Below are 22,065 nucleotides of genomic sequence, written 5' to 3' on the forward strand. Positions count from 1 at the left end.
TCAAAAATAGAGGACAAACTAGAAAAAGTCTACAGAGGTGGCTTCCCAAACTTGACTCCAGTGAAACCACGTGGGAATTGTTTAACAGTTCCAACCGAGGCTCTACCCCAGAATAATTAAATTTTAATCTCTAGAAATGAGTTCCAAATGTCATTACTTTGTAGTCCCAGGTGAATTAAACCAGCAGGCAGGTCAGAAGTTCCAGCCTATTGAGCAGTCTTGTTGGACCAAATTGTTCACAGGTGGAAGGGAAGAAACCAGATTGCTGACAATTTCAGATTAAGGGGAATTAGTTTTACAGTGGAAGGCACCATTACAATTAAAGCCTGATGTTGAGTCATCTTAATACACTTGTGATTTTATATTTTTATATATAATCTATATTATATATATATTATGTGTATATATGAAGTATGTATTATAGATAATATGTAATAGCTTATTATAGTGGCTTTCATATATTATATGTATATATTATAGACTTCAAAATCTTATGTTTGCTTATCAGCTAATCAAAAAGGTTTTTTAGAAAAGAAAGCATTTGTAAAGCACCTACTGTATACTTCACTCCAGACTCTTAATCCTGACATTGGAGGGTCCAGAATATTTGTGCTATAATTCAAAGTTATCAGTTGTTAAATAAAATATGGTCTGACCTGGAATATATGCTGACACAATTTTCCTGATACAGAACATTCTATCATATATATACATAAGTCATATATTTATTAGTACCCTACTTTTAACATTATTTAGGATGTTTCCAGTGGTTTGTTATTATAAATAATGTTTAAATAAATCCTTTCAGATATATTCTTTCACACATCCCTTATTACTTCCTTAGGACAAATGTTTGGGAAGAGAATCACACACACCATCAGAAGATTATACATTTTGATGGCAAAAAATAATGGCTGGTGGTATAGGCTCAAGTGGTAGAGCACTTGCCCAGCAAACACAAGGCCCCGAGTTCAAACCTCAATACTGGAAAAAAAAAAGATGTGTACATTTTACATATCAGAACATTATCTGGTAGATAAGAATATGACAATTTTATTTCAATCCCAATTCTTCAACTAGAGTATGAGTTCTAGGGCTCATTATTATGTGTCCCCCATAGTTCCTCGCAGCGTACAAATTCAGGCATGCAATACAAATTCAGAGAAGTTAATTCCACTTACCTTTCTGCATTACCAAATAATTAACCAACCTTACCTTTCTACTTTCACTTGCCTTCATGTTGTAGCTGCAAAAGATAGGCATACAAGAAAACAGATGTGTATCATTTGGCTACATATGAATGAGAACACTGAGCCTGATCATAAACCTTCTTACCCCAAAACTGAATCTTACAGCCAACACAAATGTGAGCTGTTAGCAACAAGTGCCAGGTTAAGAGTCTGGGGACTGGATATGGACAGGAAACTTATTTATTATGATACCAAAAACTAGCTGTTGTAAATGAGTCGGCCACTTTTCCTAAGGAGAACAGGGATCAAGGAAGTAGTTTAGAGTGTGGGTCACAACAGCTTACTTTGCTGTCACCCAGGCACTATACTGGTACCCAGAGCATTACTGAGTGATGGGGAGGGTAGCAGCAGACTCTCCTATGTGAGCCGTTTTGATAAATAAATTAGGACTTGTTCTCATTTTAGGAATCTCCTTCTTTCTATTTATCTTTTCTCACTGCTCCACCCTTCTCTGGATTAGTTGTTTCCATGAACCACAGCCACTGGGCATTATTTTTCAAGAGCATCTATGTATCTCAAAGAAGCTGTTTTCTTGATCTTTTTTAAAATTGTGTGTCCTCTGCCAAGATCTCTGTAGTGCCCCCACACCCAGCATCCCCTATGTTCCCTCTCTCGCTGGAAACCATCCAATCACAGTTTCCACAAGACTCTTAAGTCATGCCTAATCTAATCCCCCACATACCCATTCCCAGATCATCCCAGATGTCTTTTGTTCCCTATTGTGAATTCAAACTTCTCTTCCCAGCAAGAAAGACTTCCACAAAGTGATGCGAGGTGATTCCTTGTATATAACCATGGCTTAGAATATTTATTATATTTAAGACATTCTGCCCCAACCATCACTGTATCTTGTAATCCTCCTACACTTAATTGTAAACTCAGTACAGACACTGATCTTATCCATCTTAAAATCCCTCTCAGGGCTACATTTGCTCTAATGATGCAAATGTCCCAGATGTCTCATTAATTTTAGGGGTGTAATTTTTTTATTCAACATATTGGTCACAGGGGCAAAAGAATTCTTAAGAATATTGATTGCATTCAGCAGTGGAATGTGTCTAGTAATGTCAAGTTATATAGTCAACAATTCCACATTGCGCATAGATTCTTGCTGGTAGCTTCCTTCTTTGTCAGATTGAACAGGAATGTGAGGTGAGGACTGGGGACTCACTTCCACTGCCAAGTCAGGCCTGGCCCAGCCTTGTGTATCCCTGACTGAATCTTTACATGTGGAAGCTGGAGATGGAGTGGCAAGGAAGTTGGCCTATGGCCAGGAGCGGCATCACAGTTAAGCTTGCCAAGGAATCCCTGCAGCCATTGTGTCATGATGGATGTCTGGAAGCGAAGGCTTTGCACAGTGTATGTTCTCTGGAGCCAGAGGTTAGCAAAGCTTTGCTCTCCTAAATACAGCATTTGCCCAAGACCTTACATCTTTCCTAAAGATTGGCTTTTGTACTGTTTTCCTGTTTTCTACTTTCTTTTACCCATAATCTATAAGCAAAACACAAAACAAAGTCTTTCTTCTTATTTTCTTGGCTTTATTGAGCTAAATTTAAAGAAACATGACTCACTTGAAAAGAACACAGCTACACATATGGAAATCTTTTGCATGGAGAAAACAATAAGAACAAGGGAAATTTAAGGTAAATCTGAAAAACACAAGAATTCAGTTATTTATGTTAGCGTTTCAGAAATCTTTAGTAATTGCCTTGTGTTAGGCTTTTATTCTATAAATGAGGAAACTTAGGCTTTGAAAAAATAAGTGACTCACAATAAGAGCTGGCAAATGCAAGAGCTGAGTCTAGAACTCACTGTTTTGATTTTGAGTTGAAACATTATACTCAGTACTGTCAGTTCTTTCCTGAGTAAGCAACTCTTTCCACCCACCCACCCAAACACATCTATTGTATTTGAAAGCATTTATTCCAATAGCCAACATCATTTTTTATTTTAACTTTCTTTTTTTACCAAAATGCTCTGTTTTTGTTGATCAATTGCCTTGTTATTATTCAACACATATAGTTTCTTATGGGTTATTTTTCTTTCAACGGGTGTAGCCTATAAGAGCAAATTTTTCTTATCTAAATCTCTACATTTAGTCTCCTACAGTCTTTTTCTTTTTTCCTTTTTTTTTCTGTTTCTTTTTTCCCCCATGATTTTGAGCATCTTGCAATTCAGTTTCATCAGCTGCAGTTTAGTCTGGGGGAGGCAATTCTTTATGGAAAACATGTTTACTATATCTCTCTTGCCAACCAAAGGATTAAATAAAGACAATAAGGTACAGAATGCCTCCTCAAGATTGCAGGCCTGTGATACATTTTCTCTCTGTAGCAGCACTTCCAAAATTCTCAGAGACAGTTCTCTAAGATAAAATTTACAGTTGGATTCTGGAAATATTTAAATAAAAACAGAAAGTGTTTTTAATGTATTACAACACTTCCAGTAGAATCCATGCATGTTTACAAATCCCACACACCAAGTCATATCCCTGCCCACATAACTACATAGAGGAGAAAGTAAATACAGCTTGAGTGGGATTAAGAGAAGGTCCCTTCTTTCCTGCTCCACTCCAATCACTTCTACCCTCCCTATCTGTAGGTGGAAGAGTTGGCTGTGGGGAGTGGAGTATGAGAAGCCTATGAGAACTTGACATAAGCACAGCTATGTCAAATAATCTGCAAGCTGAGTTTGGCACAGCTTCAGCTGCAGAAGAGGGCAAGTGCAAAATGCAGCACAGCTGCTTTTCCTAAAATGTTTATGTTTCAAAGAGTACTATTGCAGGTTTCTCTTGTTACAATGCCACGCTTCCCAAGAACTGTTGCTCCACCTCTTTGTTTGGGACTATATATAAAAGACTCGCTGAAGGAGGATGCAGTTGATTGACTGGCTGGCTTCTGGCTGCTTGTGAGATGTGGCCTGCTGCGGACATTGCTGACAGCTGCTGTTGTGTGTCTGAGAGTCTAAGGACCGAGACTTCAGGGGTTATGCTAGAGATTAGAGGAAACATGGGACAGTGCAATTCTGAGGACCAAGAACTTTGAGAGAGATTATAGAAAGCATAGAGCAGTGTGGGTCTAAGGATTGAGATTTTAAAGAGTAAAAGAGAAGAAAGGCTTTATAGAATAGAAAAGAAGTAAGGTTTTAAAGACTAGAGAGAAGAAGTAAGGTTTTAAAGAATAGAGAAAAGAAGCAAAGTAAAAGAGAAATAAAAAAGAAGTACTGAGGCTGTTGTGTGTCTCCATCTGAGCGCACAGCACGCCTGACCCCAACTTCCTGCATGTTTGTCTTCTATCTTTTGTCCTTTCTGCATCTCCAGTTGCCCCCAGTTAGGTCAGCAGGACAAGAGCTCACAAAGCTCACGAGAGTTGGCATGGCTTGGTGTAGGGAGTGGGAAAGTTGAGTCAGTGCCAGGGGACCCTAGAGCAGGGAGCACAGGACAAGTCAGAATCTTCCTGGGGTCCTGTGAGGCTAGGCGTTAAACACTGGGGACACCATATGAAAATGCAGGGTCCATAAACCAGAAGGAATCATGAGCAAGAGTTTCAGAGCTAAGAAGACATGAGAAATGAGGATGAGGAAGTTAGGAAGGAACAGGGAATGGTCCATAGAGCAGACAGAACAAAAAGTAGCCCTTCAGGGGATGAGCATGAAAATTTGAGGAGGTTTCAGAGCATGTTCTTCCATCATGCCTGTGAGGATAGAGGATGGCTTTAAACTCTTTAAAAAAATTGGAAGAATGAGTCCCATGGGTCTCATTCTCTTAGATTTTCACTTGCCCAGGAGGAGCCAGCCTCATCTAACATTTTATTGAAGTAAAGGTTATTTGGGGATACACTAAGGCCTCAACCCTTCCAAAGAGAAAAGCAAAGAGCATAGGACTGGCACTCCCATTTTCTCATATACATGACAAGGCAGTAGTGAAAGGCATTATTTGATTTTCAGTGGTGTGGATAAGTCTACTGGGATTTAAGGGCTAAATGGGGTGGGCCAAAGTGGAGAAATCAGTTCAATAAGCCCAAATATGTTGTTGAAGCAGGAAAGGACCTGTAATATGGCTGCCAAAAAATCAGATTAGGAGCCCAAGATACACATCACGGGAAACAAGAACAAGGAGTGACAGGCCAGAGGGAAAGATGAATACAAATGCCAAACAGCAGATGTGTTTGTGCGCTTTCTGTGGCATAGTGTGGTGGCTGTGCATAAAGAAGCAAAAGGTAAACAGCTGAGAACAGGCTGGGAGGGCTTGGAAGCATGAGCTAAGCAACAAGGGCCACTGAGGGCCTAGACTGGTAGACAGGGTTCAGACCCCAGCTCTCCCCACCTCCTACTTCTCATCTTGGGAATGTTATTTAAATTCCCAGTGCTTCAGTTTCATCATCTGAAAAATAGGAGTAACAGCAGTACCCACTGTGGGGTTAGGAGGTGGATAGAATTTGTCCCGTAGGGTTTAACTCATAAGGATTAAATGAGTTTACATGCAAAGCCTGAGCCCAGTTCCTGCCAGTTAATTTTCAATAAATCTTAAGTAGAATCAAGATTAATACCATATGGGAAGCTCTTAGGGACATTAAAAGGACAAAATGAAATAAGATCTGTAACAAGATTTGGCACAGTACTTAACTCAATGAAGAGCAGTTGTAGTGAGCTAGGAAAAAGTCCATTTCATCAACAGGTAGACGACAAAGAAGGAGACAGGGTTGAAAACAAGCCTATTGGATCAGGATAGATACAGTCCTAGCCAGGAGAACTCAGGCTGGGAATTCTGGAACACAGGAAAGAGACTAGGCAGTAGAGGTAAGGATTGTAGGCAGACAGCAAATGACACCAAGAACCCGAGACCTTTTTTTGAGAAAAATGTCTGCCCAGCCAGGAGGTCACCAGTTGCACACTTCCTGTGATGTGTCAAGGGACCAATTCCTCAGTCTGCCCAGGCTAAAACTAAAAGTAAAAACAAATGAATTGACCCCCTGTATTACTTGGATTGACATACAGACAGAATTAATATGTCCATTTCTAAATGAAAAAGCGATCATTTGTCCAAGTTCAAGTTCAGATTCCTATCAGGGATAAAGAAATCACTTCCATGTTTGCTATGAACTAATAGATAAGTGAAACTCTTATGCAAGATAATTAAGTACCCAACCCAAAGCAATCCAGAAACTGGCTTCCCAACACAGGCAACTTGACTATAACAGCCGTGTGGAGAAGTCCGAGTGTGAGTGAGGATGTCTTCTTAGAAGGGGAAACAATGCAAATATGCTTTTCAGTCTTGTAGCAGTCTTGATGAGGGTATAATTTAGGCCTGGAGCTTTATTTTAAAAAGCAGAACAATGAGGATTTCTTGGGATAGTGATCTAATGACCTGACTTAATGATGACTCTCATGTGGTGGCCCTCAGAATAAACCCCTGACTCTGGCTGCTTCCTGGAGAAGAAATCTTGTCTCTCTTTGAATTTGATGTGAGTCTCATTATTATTATACTTTTATATAGATAATTCCAGAAACATACACCCTAAGATCAGAGAGAGCTCTTTGGTAGAGAATGGGGAAGAAAGGGTAGAGGCAAATCTTATGTTTGCCTTGATAGCCAGGGCCATGATCTCATCAAAAACACCTATGACTGGCCACATAGCTCAGTGACAGAGATTTTCCTAGCATGCTCTGGATTCAGTCCCTAATACCACAACAAAGAGAAAACAAACAAACCAAAAAATACTTGTAACTCATTCACAAAGTGGGACTCCCTGGAAAGAGACCAGGTATCTTTAATATCTCAATTACCACTGTGTGTTCTTTTATCATTGGAATTTATTTTAAAATTAAGATGGATAGCATTGAAAATGAGAATGTTCATCTAACTTTATGTATAAAAGTTTGCCGGTATGGCTAGGGTCATCATCTCATCAAAACATCCACCCATGGATGTTTGGCATCTATTAAACACTCACTTGGAAGTCACAATGAGAATGAAAACATTAAGCACCAGAGATGACTTTTCTGAATGAGATGCCAGTGTGAATCCTTATACACTGTGTTGTGACAGTCTCAGAGCTCTTGATCCTGAAGCGAAAAGGGAAAACAGAATGATTCAAGTAGCATTGGTGCTTAGAATGCAAATGAATACAGCCTAAAATACCTTATTAAAATGAGACTGCTTTTGTGTTTTCTTTGTTTAACAAAAATCATTGTATACTTTTCTGCATTCCACTCCCCTTATTCTGTATTTTTGTGGGAATCAAAGTTAAGATGAATCATCCACAGAAGGTAAGAATGAAGAAAACTTAACAATAGAGCATAGCCATATTAATTTCCTATGATTCATTAAACATCCATTAAAAAAAAAAAAACCCAGTCTAAGCTACTGGGTAGCCAGTGGTGTGTCTGCACATCCCCAGTGAATAACTGTGGAGTTGCAGTCATCCTTGTCTATCAAGAGTCATGCAGAGAAAGGCTCAGACTGGAGCCTCTTCATCCCATTGCTTGACGGGATTTGTACAAGGGAGGGTGTAACCCAGAGATCAAGTGTTTTCAGCACTAGGGTTCCCCTTTGGCAAAAGATTCTGGCAGATTGGACCTGTTTGAGCATGCTTTGTGTGTGCAAGGTATGCCATCTAGTGGCTTAGTGAACTTGACATTAAAGAAAACTCTTGTCCCTCTGCCTCCCTGTTCTCTATACCATTGAGTTAAGTAGCAACAGAGGTTTGATGCAGTAGGCTAACCATTACTTCAGGAGAAAATCATGTTTTGAGAAGCAATATGCTGTACACAAATTATTGTGGGGGAGAAACACTGATGTGATAGTAATTATTCAAGCCAGGAATCACAAATTGACTGTGTGTGTGTGTGTGTGTGTGTGTGTGTTTTGGCCCACACAGTACTTTCTTCATTTTTTCATTGTGCTATGTACACAAGTCTTCTTGCTTAGCCATAGATCCATTTGATGCACTGGTTATATTTTCCCAAGCATCTTTGTACACAGCCCAATTTTCAGAGAAACCCTATTACGTTTGAGTGGTGTCTCAGAGGTGCCAGTGATTGTCATAGCAGAGCTGATGCAGCATTTCTGAAATTAATGGGAATGCCATGTCATAGCCACTCTGATAGAATGTTCAAATTAAGCCAAGCAGCAGCATTCGTGCTAGGGTTGTCATGCTGAGATGGTAACAGGTTTGTGTAAGGTGCTCAGCCTGTAATCCAGCCATGGCTACCTCATAATGTGTAACATGATGCAGTCACAGGTGCTCTGTATGTAGGACCTCTTTTTGTTCAAATGAAATTAAATTCTCTCTGAATGTCAAAGTGTATAGTGCACGTGCCAAGAAGCAGAGCTAATTTTGAAATTAAAGTATTGTTATTGTTCTAGATCTTTCTTGTACTTGCTTATTTATTTGATTGCTGAATAAACAAAATACAGTCAATAAGCATATCTAGTGAACTTACTCCCTCCAGGTGTTTTGCAAAGTGCTGGAAATAGAAAAGTGTAAGGTATGTGGGTTCTCCCGCTCTGCCATGGAATTGAGTCCTGTTAGACCTGTTGTCCCCTAGCCTGCAACCTGACATTTTAGAGAGATCAGTACCTCCAGGAGAATTAACAAGGCAGCAATATTGGCATTATCCTAATTTATTTCTTGTCACAAATAACTTTTATTTTTTCCAATTATTTGTTATGACTTTGGAATAGAGAAAAATATAAGGAAGAAATTGTAAAATTTCCTAATCTACCAGAGACAGTCTTATTATAATAGCTTTAATTACTTCCTTTCAAGGATTTATAACTCCTTCTCTCTCTGTTTCTCTCTGTACGTTTTCCTGAGGTTGAGATAATATCACATATTTTCCTGTATCACTGGAAACTCTTAGAATATGTTTAAGGACTGTGAATGTAGCTTAGTGGTAGAACACTTGCCTAGCATGCATGAAGCCCTGAGTTCAATCACCAGTAATGCAAAATAACAAAAAGTTTAATACTTTGAATGACTTAATAATTTCTGGAATAGGAATGAAAAGTAATTTATTGACCACTCTGTTGTGGGATATTTTCATTGTTTTTTAAAAAATATTTGTAGATATTTTATGTCTGTCTGTTTGAAAGTTTGTAGATATTTTATGTCTATTTGAAATACGTCTTTGTTTCCTGCCATAGTAACGACCAGAACTTCTACAATAATGTTATATTATAATGGTTAAATTAACAGTCAGCGGTGTACACCTGATTTTAAAGGACATGTTTATTAATATACTGACTTGAGAGGGCTAACAATCACATTAAGTCCTTTGAGTTTGAATTTTTAAATGTCAGCAATGGAGAATTGGCCTTAACCAAACTCCTTTGGTGCTATTGAAATAACTAGGTTTGCACTAATTTGGTCTTTGAATGTAATATATTAATAGATATCCTTATATTAGGTCTCCTGCCTCAAAGTGAATCTTATTGTATCATATAGTAATATACTTTTTAGTGAATTGTGAAATTCAATCCCATACTATTGTCTTTAGAATTATAGCATATATATTTATTATGCATTGCTCTTTAGCTATAACTAGTATGAAAGGATTAAAAACAACCTTGGCTGGTTCTAGTCTGTAATGGGGTTGCTGATGTTGGGAGTGGGAAAGCTATTTGTGTCTATTTTTCATTCTCCATTTTTCTTTGACCTCTTCTACTTGCTACAAGTACTTTTTTTCCTTTTGTAAATTAAAGTACTTTTCTTAACCTCTCTCAAAGCACTAATCACATTGTTTCTGTGTTAAAATTCTCTGAATGTTTGTCTTGTGCTTTAGTACAAATGGTCCATGTCTGAATTCAAGAATTTTCTACCCAGGTCCCTTAGTCATAAGCTGTTGTCCACTTAGCCCCTCTTGTAGAATCTGGTCCCACAAAGTGCTGTGGTGGCAGATGGTGAAAATGCTCTTAGGTGAGTTTTCTGGGAACATCCTTAGATCTCTGAACCAGCCTCATGCCAGCTAAAGAGAACCAAAGGGGAAAAAAAGGAGTGATTCCAAAACCACGTGTGTCTTGCTGCTCTGTCAGCAATATGGGTTCAGAAGATGAGAATCATCTTCCAAGGACTTGGGAGCAGACATAACAGAGACCAGAACAAACACTAGAACCAATTTTCATACATTCGTTCTGTGTGACTGTTCTGTTCTAGTTCTGACAGCGGATTATAGAATGCCAATTACTTCAAATAAATTTCCCTAACTCAAGTACATACTCCTACAGATTCTTAAAACTAAACACATTTATTATACTTGAATGATTTTTTATTAAGAACAAATCCTTTGAATACTCATTTCAAAGCATCCCTTCAAAATGATGTCTTTCAATTGTCAATTCTTTCCAAGAGGATACATTACAAAATTAAGGGTACTCTAATGCCACACACACACACACACACACACACACTAGATGTAAGCCTAGATCTGACACATATTCTTTTTTTTTCTTTTATTATTCATATGTGCATACAAGGCTTGGGTCATTTCTCCCCCCTACCCCCACCCCCTCCCTTACCACCCACTCCGCCCCCTCCCTCTCCCCCCCACCCCCTCAATACCCAGCAGAAACTATTTTGCCCTTATTTCTAATTTTGTTGTAGAGAGAGTATAAGCAATAATAGGAAGGAACAAGGGTTTTTGCTGGTTGAGATAAGGATAGCTATACAGGGCATTGACTCACATTGATTTCCTGTGCGTGGGTGTTACCTTCTAGGTTAATTCTTTTTGATCTAACCTTTTCTCTAGTTCCTGGTCCCTTTTCCTATTGGCCTCAGTTGCTTTTAAGGTATCTGCTTTAGTTTCTCTGCGTTAAGGGCAACAAATGCTAGCTAATTTTTTAGGTGTCTTACCTATCCTCACCCCTCCCTTGTGTGCTCTCGCTTTTATCATGTGCTCAAAGTCCAATCCCATTGTTGCTGACACATATTCTTAATTCACACTGTGCCAGTGGTTTGCACTTAACTAATGTTTTTGTAGTTAATTTTTCTTCTTGCAGTGCAATGTTATTGAGTGATAATCTTCACACTTATTGAAAGCGCAAAAGCAACTTCAAAGACCACGCAGGCTTTTTAATAAGGAGTTAGATGTAGAATCACATCCCAAAAAATAAGTTAAAATTAATGGAGGAAGTTGTGACAGAAGTGAAGAGGAAATCAAATTGATTCAGCCTTCCCACTTCTAGGTGCATACCCAAAAAATGTATGTATACTGGAAGAGATATTTGTATACCATGCCTTTGGCAGTATTATTTATAATAGCCAAAGGCTGGAAGCCACCTAAATATCTACTGGTGGACAAATCCATAAACAAAATGGTATGTTGGTACAACAAGCCTTTAAAAGGAAGGAAATTCTGACACTTGCTGCAAAGTAGATAAACCTTGAAAATTTTATACTAGATGAAAGAAGCCCATTACAAAAGGACAGCTATTGTATACAGTACCATCCAAACTCAGTACCCAGAGTAGCCAAATTCATAGAGGCAGAGAGTAGGTGGTTGCTGGGGAAGAAAGGATAGAGAGTTGTGGTTTAAGGATAAAGAGCCTTGGTTTTGCAAGATGAAGAATTCTAAAGATGGATGGTGGGAATGATTACACCACAGCGTGGATTTCATTTTGCCTCTGAGCTATGTACTTAAAATTGTGAAGATGGCAAATGTTGTGTTGCATGTACTTTGCCACATTTTTTTAAAAAGTAAATGGGGAAAAATACACTAGTTAAGTTAAACTCAGTGAAAGTCATAGCACAGGACAATACTGTAACAGTGACTCTTCTACTGTCCCCTAGGAAGGGAGTGAGCAGTCTGGGAAGATTGTTGTCCTCATGCTTCTGTGCAGTAACTAGGGCTCTTTTGAACACAGAGTGAAATGTGGTGTTCAGTAATTACTTTCTTCTTCTTCTCAGGGTGTTAAATACCACATTATTTGAAAGTTGGGAGATCGTTGGACCTTACCCTTCCTGGTGGGTGTTTAACCTACTGCTGTTGCTAATACAAGGGTTGAACTGCTTCTGGTCTTACTTGATTGTAAAAATAGCTTGCAAAGCTGTTTCAAAAGGCAAGGTAAGCTAAAATTCACTTTTTCAATATGTCCCAGAAATTTTTAGGTATTTTTGGTTCCTCTGAAACAACTGTTATTTTGGATTTCATCCAAATCAGTGTTATTTCTTCAAAACTGAGCAAAACCACCTAGAAACAAACCAAATTATTTTCTTCCCTCCAGTTCATTTTTAAAGTTTTCTATTGCTTTGTTGATGATCATGCCCCATGATCTGCATTTGTAACTTTAGATTTAATAATGATGTATTATTTGTTGTTCTTTCTCTCCTCTCTGTCTCCCTTGGTCCTTCCCTGATTATATTTATTCTAACAGAATTTTAATAACTTCTTTCCTTCAATGAGAAGGGCTGCTTGATGCATTATGCCTGTTTAAACAAAACTATCTCAAATTGAAGAATAAATACGTTCATGACTTTTCCAACAAAATTTAGTTTAGTCTCTTTTGTTGAAAGTGGACTCATGAGGCTGATTTGAATAAAACTTCCCGAGCCTCAGGCCTTTGTCTAGAGTAGTGACATTTCCAGATCCTTCTCTATGATGTTTTTCTTACTTCATTGTTTGTTCTCTTCCTCCTGCCACCCTGGAAGGCTGGGAAGTGGAACCCTTTACATGTAAGTTTCCCATATACTCTCTTTCCCTGTCCTGGGTGCCACTTGCCTGTTAGAGGGGTACTCAAGTGCTTTTGTTTCATGCATATTGTCCTGTCTAATCTGTTGGCATTGACTAAAGCCTTTATATGAAGGAGTTTCCATTAAATGCAAAAGATACTAGGAAGAGCTTTGTCAGGGCCCTTTTGTGTGAGTGTGTAGTCTGTTAGATTTTGCATGATTCAATAGGAAAGAAGAATTTCTTCATTGGTGTTAAACAAGTTGACTAAGGGACAGAAATAGATCAAGGTAAATGAAATAGGGGGGAAATTTACTGGGGACCTGGGGGAAGGATTAACCAGCACAGAATGGAGGCCTGGCATCAGCTGTTTGCCTGAACCACATAGAGCCACAGGGCAGCACTTTGACCACATTGTCCTCAGCAAGGTCTACAGAACTGACTCCTTCTACAGGAGAAATCAGGCGTCTATCCATACACTGTGACGGCAGTTCTCAGCCTCAGCGCCTGTACAAGTCCAAAAGTAGATTTTTTTTCATTGCTGGGGATCAAACTCAGGCCCTCATGCATGCTAGATAAGCACTCTACCACTGAGCTGCAGCACCAGCCTGAGTCCAAAATTTTTTATCAGTTAATTGCTTACAAGCTAAAGTTCATTTTTCTCTACGACCTCTTACTCTTTTAGATAAACACATATTTCTAGTGGATGCATTCTTATCCTCATTTGGATACAAGTAAATCAAGGAGCACAGTACTGTCAGTATGGTAATAAGTAAAGATGCAAGGGTGCAGTAGATTAGATTACGTTTATCCTGATTGCATTGCTATTTCCACTGGGTGTATTGTCTTCCCTCCAACTTTCATTCCTGCGCCATATGAAGAGATGATCGTTAACTTCATTCCGAGACTCAGGCTTCAGATGTCCTTAACTGCCAATACTGTTCTCACCTAGGACAATATGATTATTCATCTTGTCCATGGGCTGTTTTCCAATATTCTAAATTGTGCTTTCTTTGAAGGTAAGTATAGATTTTTCCAAATGCAATTTAAAATAATCTTACTAGGCATGCAAATTAATCACCGTCTGCTATTGGAGTTTTCTATTAGCAACTTAATTTGAGACTAATGGGCTTATAAACAGAGTGGGGCCTTATGATAATGACTTTGAAGCTGGAAAATCCTTACCCTCTACTCACGTTGATGTCACAGTATGTAAGTTTTTGGGGCTAGTCCATGTGAGTTCAGTCTTACCATAAAGGGCATTGAAGTGAGGCTCATTTGTGTGATTTTTAGTACATTGCTGGGTGGAATGGAGCAACAGTTCTTAGCTTTTATACCAAGATTCTCAAGCTGGTGTGATGTGGCACAGAGGAGATATGATATGGTAAAGCCCCCAAATAATTCTGAAATACCTCCCAGAAATTTGCCTGTATTCCCAGCCCAGCCCTTGGAGAATCACAGGAGACCAAATTGGGAAAATGTCTAAGAAGCTAGGTCCACAGGTCCCTTTGGCCACTCCACTTAAAACTAAGTAAATAACACTCAGTTACTTGAATACCTGAAGGCTTGCTAGGTCAAGATGTTGACTGTAATAATAGAGTAGGAGTTTCAAACTATCCTAATTTTTCAAATAATACAATATTTCCTTCGTTTAGTCTAAAGTTACTTTTCTGCTAGACAGCAGGGTTTTTCTTCCTTTATGTCAAAGGATAGTTCTGTATCCTGGTGCATTTTTTTTTTCTTGCCATCCTCATTATGTAATAAGACCAAATAGAGGATTGAAGAATTGGCACAATAGGGGCCAATTTCCAAGGATCTGGGCAGTGGATTTCCCCTGGAGGTCTAAGGGGACCTTATCCAGAAGATTCTTAGAATGCCTTCTGGTGCCTTTATTTGATATGTGACATTTGAAATATATTAATTTTAGCCGACAGAAAAGCAAATTAAATAATAAAATAATGTAGTACAAAACCAAGTAGGAGTGCTTTTTTAAATGATCTGAGGTAGCAAACATGTCCATTAGGATGGTTAATTGAGAGCTGACTTTAGATAATTCTCAAGGAGAATGTGCTCATTAACAAGTAAATTGATCCAGTATACCCAATTCCTATAATGCAATTCCAGTAGTACAGTAAGTATAATATGCCACTTTGGAGTAAAAATGGGATTCCTGGCTTAGTATGTTCTCAGTATTGAAATATACCTTAAAGAGGTCAACAAGTCCAGTACCATAATGCCAAAATTCACCCACATTCCTTCATAGCTGACTTTGTCACTGAAGGGGAGCTTTTACCGTGGCTGTGTTCTTATCCTCTTTGAGTTTTTTAACAAGTGGATCAGTTCACTTTCACTTATGTTTGCATGTGCTTCTAGATATGTCATGCCTTGATGGTCACAATTTGCTGATTACACACCTTCTTGTATTCAACAGGTGTCTAAGGATGATCGAAGTGATATTGAGTCCAGTTCAGATGAGGAGGACTCGGAACCTCCAGGAAAGAATCTTCACTCTGCAACAACCACTAATGGGACCAGTGGTACCAACGGGTATCTCCTGACTGGTCCTTGCTCCATGGATGACTAATTACTCAAAACTATAAGTCCCGAACAAAGTGAACTGTTTGTTCCTGGAAGTATTTAATAAGTTGCAAATGCAGTTCCTTTCATAATATCTCATTACCAGAAACAAAAATTAAGATTATCAAAGCATTTTGAATAGTGCACTGCCATATGTTCTGTCTGAATGAAGAAGAAATACCATTCTGTATATGTAGGCATGCTGTATGTGATTGACACAAGGGAACAGTGTTTGCATTTGTACTGTCTTAGACTATTATTTATTTTTTGTATTTGTTTGTAAATCTGTGGACATAAGAGGGTTTCCTCACTCCTTTTACTCTCTGGGCTCATGACAGTGAAGGAGATGCTCCATCTGCTTCTACCCCTTTCTCTTGCTGTAGTCTCGTGTGCTGTGAGCATCAGCTTAGGTTGCCACTTAGAGCAAGCAAAACCCAGTGCAAATAGATTGGGCTTTTTTGTGTTACTGTGTCCATTTTGAAGTTGCCTATACAGTCACAGTGACTATTCTCCCTGTGTAAAGTTTAAACAGGTTGAACTAGGTATTTTAATTGTCACTCTTCATGGTCACTTAGCAGTTCAGATGAAAGTAGATATTACTGGGGGGCTTTTTGAAATTGTATGAAATTGCTTTGGAATAGACTTCATTTCTTGTGCACACAGTCAGTATTTCTTAAGTGTGATAGTTGTTGAAGTTAACCTTGAAGGTTACAGAATGTTTGATTCTCTGTGATTTGGTCAGTGTTCTGACAATAAGCAAGGTAATTTGCCTAAGCTCATAGTTGCAAAGAAATCACTGCTCATATTGAGGGTTTGATTCATGTTCTGGGAGATAACATAAAGAGAGCAATTGATTTCAACCAGCCACTACACCTATAATTAACACAGTCTTCTATTGTGTCATGAAAAAAAAGAAGCTAAGTATATTTTGAGACAGAAAAAGGAGTCTTTCCAGATCACTTCCAGGGCAAAGCACTTGGATTGCATTCAGCTTTCAAGAAAAAAGCCCTATCTAGTATTTAACTTGATGTTTTTATTTTACTGAGCAAAATAAAGTCAGTGGGAAAAAGACTGTTTTACCCATTTGCTTTCCCTTTTAATAAAATCCACAATGTGTTTCTTGTTACTAGAAGCTGAGCAGTCTTGCACTCCAAGTGCTATTTATTTGCTTCTCTGAAGACTCATGCATTTTCCAGGAATTTTTGTTCAAATAGAGCTACTTCCAGAAAAACAACATAAATTCTATCAGACAATGGCAATATTAACAATGAAGAAAATTACTACAGAGTAAGTGCCCATAAGCTTCCTACACAGTAGTGTTACTTAGGTATGAGTATAAGGAAAGATTTTATGTCTTCTAATTTTTAGTAAAAGGGAATAAAATGGGATTACAGATACTTACAATCAGAAGACTATTACCTAAAACAGGGATCCATAACAAAATTTTAGTAATATAAATGTGTGAATCAAGGCCAAATGAAGACAACATAATCCTTGAGAGTACATGTCTGTCTTGCTCAGGGATTCTCACATTTAATTCAGTATTTGAAAAAAATAAATCTGTACCCATACTCTGCAGCCTGAGTTAATAGTTAAGAGAAAATGCTCAAACAAAAACCTCTAACTACAATATTAGCTCTTTTTCCACCCATTTACAAAATAGTGTATTTCTAGTATGGCCCATCGTAATAACTGGAGAGGCTTAGGAATATGTCTGCTGGTTTATGTAGAAAGCATTGCAACTAATTCTGCTTGTATAGCCTTGCTAGTTTATTTCTCAAAATAGGCATAAGTCTAAGAGTGTAATTTGTGGATGGCTGAGTTGTGAGACCACTCATAAACACCAAAAGCACTGTTAGTCCTCAGAACATCAGCTCAAATGCAGATGTATAAAAAAGTAACATCAAGCATATTGTAGCTGAAAATTTTTGAGAAAGTGAAAGTTTCTTATCAACTAAGATATGGAACATACTCACCTCATTTAATGTTTGAACAAGTCCTCCAAAATGAACTTCAGAACATTTGGACCACATGACAGACACCCTTTTGCACAGAATAATTTCAGAAAGATCAGATTATAAATTAAAGATTTAGAAGAGGTGTGTAAAATGAAGTAAATTGATTCTGTCCTTAGCGAAGGCAAATCTAAACAATCTTTGTTTTTCTCAGAAGTAACCTAGAAGGACAACTGGAAATAGTCTTTCTGACTGATGGCATCAATTTAACACAGTCTTCTACATGTCTATAGAGTCTTATTTCATTTTGCATTTTAGGGCAAAATGTTCTTTTGGCTGATTAAAATGGAGTTTGTAGGCTTTTCATGGTATAGAATAATATATTTCTGTCTACTGCTCTCCTGTAGTGACCTGATAAGGTTAAGAGAGGAAGCTATGTGAGAAATCTTATCCACCTATGCCTGGCCATAACTTTTGTAAGTGTATTTTGTAACTTCAGCTGTAGGTTAGTGAGAGTGTTGTTGTTAATTAACTTAGCCTGTGATAATATCTCCTGGCCATGTCACATCTTCCCAAGGTACCAAGGGGTATGTAGAGAAGACTCTAGAAAAAGTAATCTTTTAATCTCCAATTTTATAGCTTTTCTAGATCTCTTAGCAGGGGGAAAAGTAGAAAGGCAAGTAGAATTTGGCCTTGGGTCAATAAATAATGTAAAATTAATGTGGCCTATGTGTGTATATGTATGTTTCTCCAAAAACTGATAAAACCAAAATATCACTGATTCATCTTTATCTATCATATTCTTGTCATAAAAGCCGCCCACTATTTTTCCCTCCTCTTTTGTTCTTGCTCCCCACACAGCTGAGAGTGGTAGAACCCTTTCAGCCTCTTAGTCATAGAGTTACGTATGGTAGAGTCCAGGTCATAGAGCGCCTGAGGTCACTCACAACTGAATACAATTCACGTTACCCAAGTCAGGCCAATGGATGTTGAGAGTAGAGAAGCAACCATCAATATTTGGGATTATCCAAGAGTTTATTATAAAAATACAAAGGATCACAAAGATGATCAGTACAGAAAAGATAGGCAAGACTTGAGATCAAATCAGATCATCTATAGTCAAAGTGCTAGATGAGCCTCAAAAAGGTCCAATTCTGTTGCTGTACCTTCCACTGAGTCAACTCATGCACCACACAAAGACATTTCGGTCAGCGATGGACTGCATCTCCTGCTGTGGTCTACCCACCTTTTATATTAAAGGTGGAAGTATATTCAATCATGTTTATACAATGACAGGGTCACTCAATGGTACATTTCTCAGATATGTCCCTGTTGTTAAGTGATATATGACTGGATTTTGAGCAAACTGAATGCCTTTCTTTTAGGTAGAATGGGCTTGAATCTTAACACTTCATATTTAAATCTCATTGTTATTTAGGCTAAGTACAAAACAAGGCTTCCTTTCAGCTTTCCTGAATCTTCAGAGGGAAATTTAGGGATATCGATTATTGTCCCTAATCTGCTCAGAATTTTGCATTAATATTTATTTTTTGAAACATTAATACCAAAGTTGCCTAAATATTTTAATATTAATTTGAATTATAAAAATTGTAAAAAAAAATCAACTCCAAAGGTGTTGAAAGGTTCCATTTATCAGTATATGTAATGATGTCATTATATCCAGAGAGGTTTCCAGATAACCTCTGGAAATAAAAGGTTAAATGTTTACATTTCATGTGGTATTTGAGGTCTTAGGTTCTAAAAAGTTTACATTTTTGCCTTTGGCTGGTTTCTGCTCTGTAGATAAATAATAATAGCCCAGAAATATTTATAACATCTAAATGAGAAAAAAAATCAAATAAGATGAAGTTCAGCTTGATGGGACAGTAATCACATGGTACTTTCAGATTCTAGGTAACTTGTACGGAAAAGGAAGTGAAAGGAGCTCTAGTTACTGCATGTGCTGCCCATGGAAGGAGTGATCATAAACAGCTTATCAATCACAGACTGTCCTTAAGGAAAATTCTTAAAGATATTGTTGTCCCCAGAAACATCTTATGTTTCTCTTGGTGAAATGAAATTGTGCCATTCTCAAATTACCACATAGCAATTAGGTCAGAGACAGGTCCTATAGTTTGCCTTTGTGTACACAGTACCCAACCACCTCTAGGGGGCACTCCATGGATGCTGAGGAGCCTGGACCACTATTCTGTGGGAACTCCTCTAATGAATACCCAGAGGTAGCATCCCTGTTGCTGATTTTCACGAAGAAAATTGTATGGGAGAGCATAAAACATCATTAATACTGTTATTGGAATCTGCAGACATCAAAAGGAGAATGTTAGTCTTTTCCAGATATTTTCAACTAGACCTCAACCTGAAGTTGAAAGGAACTCATTACCAAATGACTATATTTCAGGGGCAAAGAAATTGTGCCAGATGACATATGGCCTGTCTGTGAAACTAGGCATTCTCAGTGATGGAAGGGACTTTTTAGCTTAAGATCCGTCTTGTTTATCTCATTCACTTATATTCTTTTACATCTTCTAAAATTCTTAATAAAATGAAGCCAGGAGTTGTTATTATTCAGCTTTCAATTTCCCCAATACCCCTCCTTCTCTGCCTGGACCCAGTTTTCTGGGGGAAAAAAGTATTGTGCCCATCTCTGTGTGTTTCCTTACCATGGGTCCATGAAAGCTTGGCTTCCGATGTTGGTATATATTCTGTGACCTGGAGACCAAAGGGAAAACAGCTGTTAGTATGGTTTCTGTGTTTGGTGAAAAATTAGATTTCATTCCATATTTTTTGTTACTTTTATCTATAGTAATTGTTTTAAACTGTCTGTAAACTGCCCTTAACAATTAAGGATTTTTAAAGATTAGCTGCACAAACAAAAAATTAGCTCTGTAATAGAAGCAGTTAGGTAATGATTCTAGAAATTAGAACTTAGAGCTTCATTAACTAAAATGTGGAAAACACCCTTCAGGTTTGGTTTCCCAAAGTTTCACAAAGCCCTGAAGCTCACAGTTTTCATCAACTGCTTGTTTACCCACATCATAGTCATTTACCTTCACAGCCATTTGTTGTCATGGAAGGGGGTGGTATGATTAGTGTTTGGATTTTTGTTTTTCAACTTTCAGTGAGAAGTAGGATAGGTGACAAAACCTTACTTCTTTTCTTAAGACAACTCAGTGCTTGAGCATCTCTGTCAGAAATGGAATGATGTACTGTTAGCCAATTAGAATTATTTCCTGTATTGTTATTGTATTTTGCTGATTTTTATATGAAACATAATTATTCATTCTTGATCTCTGGAAGCAATCATTATTATGAGGATCATTTTACTTTGGAAACACTTTCATAATAAAGATAAGTATTAAGAGTACAGTGTTCGAGTGTCCTTTACTGTAAGCACTGACCAGCTTGTGTTGGGAATATACTGCCCCTCCCTGGTGGTGGTAAGTGAGGGCTCATATCATCCCTGTCATTTCTTATAATCTTCTTCAAATCCCCAAATCACTCTGATTGCTGAGAAAATAGTGTTGTATTATCTTCTCTTATAGTGTCTCTTTGAAAATTATCATATAAAAACTTCAGTGTTAAATTTTATGTAGCACTTCATTCTGGAAAAAATGGTTTACTGAGATAGTAGTTTAAATATATAGACTATGTTGATTTTCCCAAATTATAAAAGAAGCACCAACAATAGGATCAACACCCAAAGCACAACATGAAACTCTATATACATGTGTCAGCAGCCTGGCTGATGATGTCTTCCCCAGGTCTGAGCCCCATGTTGTTAGACCTTCTCTCCCTCTTTCTTCACCTTTGCTATGAAATTCTGTATCCCCCTCCTCTCCTCTGAGTTTATGTCATCTCATATTTCAAATGTCATAAAAATGGCCAGATACCACATACCAATAGTATAAAAACAAAGCAGACATCTCATTAAAAATCTTAGAAATATTATAACCACTCCAGACAATAATCTGAATAAGTTTTTCTAATGAGTTCAACCACCAACATTTCTAAGGCACAAAAAGGTAAACGATAACAAAATATGTCACTTGGGAAGCCATGAACTCTTCTAGTTCTATAAACACAAGATAATTTAACACTAGAAACATCTTTCCCCAATGGCCTTAAATGTAATTCAGTTGTCTCTAGCCCCCTTCCTTGTCACTGGGACTGCCACATTCCAACCCAGGCATGTGTTATTTTTGGCCCCTAATCCTGTTTCCACTTGTTTCAACGGGAAGAAGGCAACAATGCCAACACTACAAGAGGGCAGGACAACAAAACAGGGGAGGGGGAATGCAGCAGCATCTACTGCGGTGTTGGCCCCTCACAACCAATCATTGCAGTATCTGGTGCCTTGGGACTCACACTCCTGGTTGTCTCCAAAGTACTGTAACATGAGGAAACAAAAGTTAGGTTGTGGTTTGAATATGAAATTCCCCACACAGGCTCATATGTTAAATACGTGGTCCCCAGATGGCAATGCTATTTTGAGAAGTAGTGGAAACTTGGGGAGGTGAGGTCTAGCTGGAGAAAGTGGGGCACTGGGGGAATGCCTTTGAAGGTTATACCAGATACCCAGTCCCCTCCTTTTCCTCTGCTTC

At 38.1% G+C, this 22,065-nt stretch overlaps 1 protein-coding gene across 5 annotated transcripts in view; it reads left to right on the top strand.

The window, feature by feature from the left end:
- Cers6 (ceramide synthase 6) overlaps positions 1-20,825 on the top strand; it is a 276,713-nt gene extending 255,888 nt beyond the window's left edge. For 2 of the 5 annotated variants that reach the window (XM_074071033.1, XM_074071035.1), the window contains 3 exons: positions 12,152-12,308; positions 12,893-12,916; positions 15,343-20,825. In XM_074071033.1, coding sequence (XP_073927134.1) covers positions 12,152-12,308; positions 12,893-12,916; positions 15,343-15,495 — 334 coding nt within the window. In that variant the 3' untranslated portion in view covers positions 15,496-20,825. The remainder of the gene's footprint in view (positions 1-12,151; positions 12,309-12,892; positions 12,917-15,342) is intronic. The other 3 variants (XM_074071034.1, XM_020167975.2, XM_074071036.1) reach the window with 2 other exon arrangements.
- The last annotated feature ends 1,240 nt before the right edge of the window (positions 20,826-22,065 follow it).

The sequence above is a fragment of the Castor canadensis genome, chromosome 4, assembly GCF_047511655.1.
Source record: "Castor canadensis chromosome 4, mCasCan1.hap1v2, whole genome shotgun sequence".
NCBI lineage: Eukaryota > Metazoa > Chordata > Mammalia > Rodentia > Castoridae > Castor > Castor canadensis.